The 8,431-nt window shown below is 33.9% G+C and overlaps 2 protein-coding genes across 5 annotated transcripts; both read left to right on the forward strand.

The window, feature by feature from the left end:
* The first annotated feature begins 260 nt into the window (after nt 1–260).
* Nucleotides 261–3,173, forward strand: havcr2 (hepatitis A virus cellular receptor 2). Its single transcript, XM_059542559.1, has 6 exons — nt 261–343; nt 1,221–1,559; nt 1,644–1,712; nt 2,241–2,290; nt 2,453–2,537; nt 3,070–3,173. The coding sequence occupies exons 1-6, from the start codon at nt 298–300 to the stop codon at nt 3,159–3,161; spliced, it is 681 nt and encodes a 226-aa protein (XP_059398542.1). The 5' UTR covers nt 261–297; the 3' UTR covers nt 3,162–3,173.
* Nucleotides 3,174–4,284: 1,111 nt separating this feature from the next.
* Nucleotides 4,285–8,104, forward strand: havcr1 (hepatitis A virus cellular receptor 1). Of its 4 annotated transcripts, none has more exons than XM_059541992.1 (9): nt 4,285–4,398; nt 4,596–4,937; nt 5,380–5,472; nt 5,706–5,792; nt 6,031–6,129; nt 6,237–6,286; nt 6,379–6,454; nt 6,563–6,599; nt 7,774–8,104. In XM_059541992.1, the coding sequence occupies exons 1-9, from the start codon at nt 4,344–4,346 to the stop codon at nt 7,901–7,903; spliced, it is 969 nt and encodes a 322-aa protein (XP_059397975.1). In that variant the 5' UTR covers nt 4,285–4,343; the 3' UTR covers nt 7,904–8,104. The 4 variants fall into 4 exon arrangements, with proteins under 4 accessions (XP_059397975.1, XP_059397976.1, XP_059397978.1 ...); XM_059541994.1 differs by having other exon boundaries at nt 4,292–4,398; nt 4,625–4,937; XM_059541993.1 differs by lacking the exon at nt 5,706–5,792.
* Nucleotides 8,105–8,431: the final 327 nt, after the last annotated feature.

The following is an 8,431-nucleotide window of genomic DNA, read 5'->3' on the forward strand; positions in this document are numbered from 1 at the left end:
TGTTATGTTATGTTATGTTATGTTATGTTATGTTATGTCAGAGGACATTGTAAAATTATTTACTTTCACAAAACAAAAACAAAAAACAGAAGCCAAACTTTTTAGTGGTATGTATGAAAATACATCAAATAAAAAAATTACAGGAAGACAAAATCTCTGTCTGGCCGTGGAACCAATAGCATGTTTAAGTTATTTCTATTGGAGAACTACCTTCATAAAAAAGAGAAGTTGTATTTTTAGTATATGAGACATTTACACATGTATTAGTGTCTTACTGAGTGTACCACAGCAAAGAAAATGATTGTCTTTCTCTTCTTCATCTCATCAAATATGTGTGTAACATGTAAGTACAAAAATTCTTTACTCTCCTTTATAGTATCAAGTATTTTTTGTCTTGCTTTACTTTTCATCTTATCTACATCTATATATATATATATACTATATAAGTACTTTACAAAGTCTCATTTTAAGGATCTCAAACATCTCATTTTAAGGATGCTCAAATATTTGATTGAAACAAGATAAAAAAAATTGAATCAGTTTTTTTTATTTTCAAGTGCTATAATGAATACTATTCTATGTATGTATATTGTTGTGTTTCTTGTGCCATAATTCTCCACCAAGGCCATTGAAAAAAAAAAAACCTTACTCTGTCATCCTTCACTTAAAGGGTTTGTTCACCCAAATAGCAAAATTATGTAATTAATAACTTACCCTCATGTCGTTCCAAACCCGTAAGACCTCCGTTCATCTTCAGAACACAGTTTAAGATATTTTAGATTTAGTCCGAGAGCTCTCAGTCCCTCCACTGAAACTGTGTGTACAGTATACTGTTAATGTCCAGAAAGGTAAGAAAAACATCATCAAAGTAGTCCATGTGACATCAGAGGGTCAGTTAGAATTTTTTGAAGCATCGAAAATACATTTTGGTCAATGGAGGGGACTGAGAGCTCTCGGATTAAATCTAAAATATCTTAAACTGTGTTCCAGAGATAAACGGAGGTCTTACGGGTTTGGAACGACATGAGGGTAAGTTATTAATGACATAATTTGGGTGAACTAACCCTTTAACAGTATTTGATTTGTTTAGTGATTGTGAAAGATGCTTTACGAAAGAATGAGGAAGAATGTGTGAAATGCATGAGCAATCAAAAAATTTGGTGCCGTATGAATGATGAAACTAACAAGTGTTGAAACTTCTCTCTGTTTATGTGCTCTAGCCTGCAGCGAATCATCAAAAATGGTGGTTGGACAAGTTGGGGATACAGTTAACCTTCCATGTAAATATGACATTAACACTAATGGCCTAGTGAATGTTTGTTGGGGGAGACAACAGTCATTGTTCAGCTGTGAGAACACTGTTATCTCCTCCGATGGCTCGCAAGTGACCTTCAGAGAGTCAAACAGATTCGGCTTGGCCAGTGGACTGGAGCGAGGGGATGTTTCACTTACCATAAAGGCTGCTCAAAAGAGCGATGTTGGGATGTATGTCTGCCGTATCGAGATTCCTGGACTTTTCAATGACATCAGTCACAATGTCTATCTGTTCATCAGAAATGGTAAGTAACCACTCTAGTTGAAATCAGTGTTGTTGTTGTTCTCATAGTGTGATAATCTACAATATTCCTGTTCTTGCATAAAAGGACTGGATCCCAAGAGAGTCATCTCAGAAACGCAACTGGTCCCTACAACAGCAAATCAGGAAAAACAAGGTTAGAAAGTCTTTTGCTTTTTCAAATCTGTTTTGGGCAAGGGAAAACAATGTTAAATACTTATGCAACTATATATTACAAATTTTTTACTTTCTGTTCATTAAAGAGGCCACAGAAAAATATTATGCAGCACAACTGTTTTCATCATTTAAAAAAATTACATTTGTAAGTGAAAATCTTATATAAATCTCAATTTTGAAAAATGTACACTTAAGACTGGCTTTGTGGTCCATGGTCACATATTAATAACAATCATTTTAAATCTAAATTACCAGTACTAACATAATAGCTGGAACAGAAAACATTTCACCAGGTCAACAAGCACTAGGCTCAATGATCAAATAACCCAGACTAACCATTTTTTGTTTTACACACAGTTTACTATGTATCCGACCCAACCACCCTCATTACTGAGCTTTATATCATATCAGAAAAGACAACTGCAGGAATGAATATAATCATGATCACATTTAATCAACTTTAAATGTTATCCAGAAATGTAAGAGTAAATACAGTGATTTGTTTCAGATGCTACCGACGTCTACATGTATGAAGCAGTTGCAGTAGTCCATACTGAGGTATTGCACGATTCTGTTTGCAAAGACATACATTGGTAGTTTTGCATTTGCTGTCAATCCATATTTTTTTCTTGAATATCTTGTAATTAATGTATGTATGAAATGCATATTGATTTTTGGACATAAGGTGTAACTGTACCTTCATGTTATGTGTCATTCTAGGATACAATGGAAACATTTATCGTAAACACTGTAAGAGTCGGGGCCATTGTCTTCATCCCGGGTTTGATCATCGCACTTCTGTTCAGTAAGTAGAGTAGCAAGAAATTCATTTGAATGGTTTATCTCTGGATAAATATTAAATACTTGTAAAAACCTACAAATTCAGCTAAAAAATAAATTAATTGTATGAACAGTAGTGCTAGATGATAATGGAATAGAATAGAGTGAGATGCAGGATATCTAAGGATATTGCACATTTAGTTGCATAAGTGGGGAACATTAATGTAATATAAGAATTATTATGTCATAAAGGGGGGTGAAATATGAGACCATGTCAGGTTGTCATATTCACATGTCATATTCACCCAAATAAACCTCTGTGCCAAACAATATATAGTTTGAAAAGTGTACTGAACATTTTTTTAATGCATGAATAAGAAACACTTGCTCATTGCTCACTTCTGTGTGGAAACTTCCGCAGATCCTCATGCTGCATGCAGCGTTAAATTTGGCTCTCAGAATCTGTCTCCCATGGCTGAGTGGAAGTGAAAGAGGTGGCTCACTGCCTGTTTTGCTTACTGTGCACTAATGCATCTATCTAAACGCTTTGCCCTCAGGACTGCGGCGCCCAGAGAGCACACCAGCTGAAGGAGAATGTAAAAATCTGCCAGACTTCCCAGACCAACAACCACACACAGATATGCTATGATAATCAGTGCTGGATGGATGCATGGTTATAGATCAATTAATCTAAATCTGAGCTAATTTATTTGCATTATGGTGTTGTTGTTTTTTTTTTACTTTTCATTGTGATATGAAATTTTTGCTGCCTGTATCTTTATTTGTAAAGTGTTTTTGTAAAAAGGTTCAAACTGTAATCTAATGTCATGCCTCTCTTTCTAAGAAATTAATAACTGTCCCCGGGCCACATTAACCATTGGGCTAGAGCCCCGGGGCCCGAGCAAGGAGGAGGCCCGTGATTGGCTGTGGAGTAGATTGACATGCATCGGTAGCACTGATCACCAAAGCCCCAGCACACCCCTCAGTTTTTAGAGCTATTATTTAATAGAATTTTTCCGTAAATTCCATTCATTAGGCTACCATTAGCGATTAAAACGTCAAATTTGAGTTTGGTTTACCAGTCAAATGCATCTGTCATTGTACTTTTGAACGAACTGTGCACATCTGCATTCATCTATAAAATAATAATAATATATTGAATTTATACAGCAAAGACTATTCAGTCTATTTGTAGTCTATTTATTTTATACAATGTAATATTAATTATTCAGTGCTTTAAGTGTAATTAAATTTCTTTGTTGTAATTCATGACTGTTTACTTGTCTTCAGCTAATATTTTTTTATTATTATTACTATTATGAGATATTGGAATTTTGATAGGATAATAATAATTATTGTGATGAGGGGACCTTCAGTAAGTCATAGTCCCGGGGCCCAGTGAGGTCTTAATTCAGCCCTGCAAACATCACCAAGTTTTGAGCGTTTGTTTGGAAACGCGATTTGATTTATCACACAATAGCGGCCTCTAGTGTTCAATGCAGTTGCATAAAAAATCAAATGTTATCATAACAGTTTTTATAATGCACAAACAATAAAATCTTGCAAGACGTAAAAACTCACATGTAATGTATAGAGGCGTCTGATTTTGGAGTTCAAATAGATGTTAATATGTTCTCAGAAGTCTCTCTTTGGATATACTCTTTGGTATTATGTCACATATGGAAGTGAAACTCTACAAAAGAAGTCTGACTGCACATTTAAGAAAAGAGAGGGTGTCATGTGTATGTTGACTTCCGCATAAAGGGTTATAATGTAAGAGAGATGAGGATGTCTTGAGCACTGTTTGCAGAGAGAGTGAAACCTTTTCATCATGACTGATTTTCAAAGCTGGTTCTTTGCATCCTGGATTCTCTGTTATCTATCAAGTGAGTTTCACATTTATATTGAAGTGTGGTTACAAGTAATTTGTGATAGTGAGGATTTTTTTGAATGCGATTAATTGTTTTAAATAGTATCTTTTAATTATGCAGTATTTCATTATGCAGTAACCCATAATATTATTTTATATCTAGAACTGTTTTGATATTTTTTAGTATTTTTTAAATCACTGTTTCTCTCTCAGTTTCTAAATGCAGCGACATCATTGTACAGAGTTTCGAGGGTGAGAGTGTCATTTTGCCATGCAAATATGACAGCAAATATCATGGAAAATGTGCCATATGCTGGATGATAGGAGACATTCCCAATATGGGTTGTGGTAATGAAATTATTGGAAGTGATGGAGATAAAGTGGTTAGGACACAATCATCCAGATACCAGCTGGAGGGAAGAATAAAGCATGGAGACGTGTCTCTGACAATCCTAAATGTAAAAAAAACTGACTCTGGCAAATATGGATGCCGAATACATGTGCCTGGACTGTTTAATGATGAGAAGTATTACGTCCACTTGATTGTTAAGGACGGTAAGTGTCGAAGCAATGCTTTTAATGCCAAAACACTTGAAATTCCAAGAGATTTCATTATTTAATTTACCTATGTATGTACACACAAACACACACACACACACACACACACACACACACATATATATATATATATATATATATATATATATATATATATATATATATATATCCAGTATTTGGTTTGGGGTCAGTAGGAGTCTCCAGTAGTAAAAAAAATGCATTTTTAAATATATTCAAATAAAAAAACGCTATTTTTTTCATAATATTTCACAATATTACTCTATTTTACTGTATTTTTGACGTTGAGCATAAGAAACATATTTTAAAAACACAGAAAATTTTTACAGACCCCAAACTTTTAAACAGCACAGATTTAGAAAACAAGTTCAAGATCTAAAAAGTTAGTACAGTTTTACATTAAAAAACAATTTCTCCAAAGCCATTATTCCAACAACTTGGGAAACTACATCCATGTCGAGCAGCACATCTGAGCATGAAACCACAGGAGTTTTCAGCACTGCCTTGACAGAGGGTACTTGTGTGTGTTTATATGTGAATATATATGATTCTATACTGTCTTTGTGAATCTGTCATGGCTGAATGATGATAAAAGCAAATCTAACCAAGTCTAAAGTGACTACATTAATAAAGAGGTTATCTGCCATCATTCCATCATCACAGATTAGATCCCTGCTTTGTAAAGTCAGTCCTGTCATCAGTTTTGTTGCTCATGTACGAGTGTGAACATTTAATCCTGTTTCAAAGCACCTGGTCCAACCACACCAGAGCCTTTGGTAACCACTAGTTCTGGGCTTATAACCTCTGAATCACAGACCACTGAAACCTCAGGAGGTATTATGATTTTAACCCTGGCAGTGAATCTTTAATGACTGAAGAAAAGGTTTCATTACTGAATAACTGATTCAGTTCTCATTATCTGGGATCTATAATTATTAATAATGATCTACTTTGGCAACTCATGAAGTTGCATGTTGTACAAATATCAGTCATTAACGATCTCTGCTTTCTTTAAAAGACATTTAAATTTGGTCGTTTAAAGAACATTATGTGACATTATCCTTTTTTGTAGTGGAAACGAGCACAACACACGAGAGTTCTTCAATCGTCAGTTCAACAAATGCTCCTGAGAGCAGCACTATTGGATTGTGGCTCTCTGACACAACATACGGTATATTAAGGCGAATCATTCTATGCTATTGAGAATTGTGTGTAACATACTGCATGTATTTGCAATGCTGATTGACCATTTTGTTTGTTTTTCATTATAAAAAAAAGAAACCTCATATGATAATCGTGAATCGTCCTCTTTGGAAAACAAGGATAGTGTGAGTATTTCACCATAAACATAAAAGCTTCTATGTTTTCTATGTTTGAAGCAATGATCATTTAACATCTTTGTACTGATTTGTGTTTTAAGGTAAATGCGTCAGCAGTGATTGTGCCTGTCCTCCTGTTACTGTTGGCTTTGATTGTCATTGCTGTCATTCTGATATGTGAGTCCAAAGTGCATTCAGTCAAATCAATTTTTTTATTTCTTTCCAATTTCACAGCAATATTCATTGTGTTTGTTACTTATAAATTTAAACTGTTTCTATTTTCAGGGAAGCGCAAGAAGAAAACCAGAGTTTCGGTAGACATGTAAGTCAATCCTTGAAGTGCTAGTTTTACTTATTATGATTAAAAACATTTAAATGTTAGGGGTCACTTAGGTTATTATTATTATTATAGATTCACTTAGAAATCAAAATTCTGTGTTTTAAGAACATTTTTACCCCTTTTCATATCTGTCTACAGTGTGTGTGTGTGTGTGTGTCTGTGTGTGTATATATATATATATATATATATATATATGATTATGATATGTATGATTATATGCTATGTGTGCATGTGTGTGTGTGTGTGTGTATATGTGTGTGTATATGTGTGTGTATATGTGTACAGTACATACACACACACACACACAAACACACATGCATTAAATATGCATACGAGCAAAGTCAACTAAAACACTTTATACAATATAGATTGTTTCACAGCAGCTTCGCAACAGTATCAAATTCAAATTATTTGTAAAGCAGCTCTAACAAGCCCATATTTTCATTACACAGCTCCACTTGGTTCAGTATTGATTCAGTTAAACTGTAAAATTCCTCAGTTGTACATACATACTGTAAATACAGTGTATATGTGCATATGCATGTATGTGTGAGTGCTATGCCAAACTATTTTTTTTTTTTTGAAGAGTTAAAATACATTTGAAAGAAGTGTGTGCTTTTGTAAGAAATGTGTTATGTTTTGCTTGTTGTGTGTGTGTGTTGTGATTTGCGAAATGGAGCAATAGTTCCAACAATTATGTAAGCATTTAAAAAAAAACTGTAATAAATTTTTTTTGGTAGTTTTATTGTATTTTGAATATGAAATGACCTGCTGTGTCTAGTTGAAAGATGGTTATGATAACTGTAGAGTTGTAAGAGTTGTGAAAAAGTGACTTTAGTATTAAAGTATTTAGTTAAAAAAATAGACAACAGTTAATTTAAATTATAATAATATTTTACAATATTGCCATTTTACTGTATATGTGACCAATAAAATTAAGCCTTAAGAGAATAAGAGACTTGGAAAGTGTCTTATAATCTTGTAATTATTTAGGCAATAATATTGTGCTTACTATTAATTAAAAAATAAAAGTGACCCATGCAATGCATAACAGCATCAAAGCAAGTACTGTATGATCCTTCTATTAGGTGCCTAATATGTCATGGGCTTTGCTGCTCATTAAAACAAAATGTTTCTCATAACTTTTCTTCCTCAGAACCCAGAACTCGGAGACCTCTGTCATCTACAGTAACTCTGGCAGCAGTTTGGGCCTGTACAACAGAGATATGGCTCTGGAAAATATCTTTCAAATACACCCTGAAAATGAATATGAACAGTGGCATTAATTCACATTTCCTATTTACCTAATTTGATCATTGTAAACTTGTTTTGATCATTGTAAACTTGTCTTCTGTTTACACTGTGTCCTAATGTGACAGCTATCGCTGATCGGAGAAATTATTTCTCTGGACTAACCTTACTAGACAGCGGCTAACATACTGCAGCACTTTATCATTATTAAAACTAATCTACGTTAACTAATCAAAGTTTAAATGTTTCATTTAACCACACATGTTTTGGCACCACAGCTGCACATTTCTCAACCTTTCACAAGTTTCACAGCGTTTACTCCAATCCAGGGCTGTGGAAGTGCTGACAGCGGTTCAAAAAGGTCCTAAAGCTGAATAAAATAGAAACTAGAGGTTAAAGAAGGTAATTAAAATTAAAATAAAAACAGTGAACGGTTACATTTTTTCATTGATAGTGACAGATAAAAATGTTCTGAAATGTGAATGTGAAAATATATTTGCCAACAATCATCATGCTGGTTCACACCTCTTATAACACTCATAAACCACACATATGAAACTTCC

The sequence above is a fragment of the Carassius carassius genome, chromosome 47 (assembly GCF_963082965.1).
Source record: "Carassius carassius chromosome 47, fCarCar2.1, whole genome shotgun sequence".
Classification (NCBI taxonomy): Eukaryota; Metazoa; Chordata; class Actinopteri; order Cypriniformes; family Cyprinidae; genus Carassius; species Carassius carassius.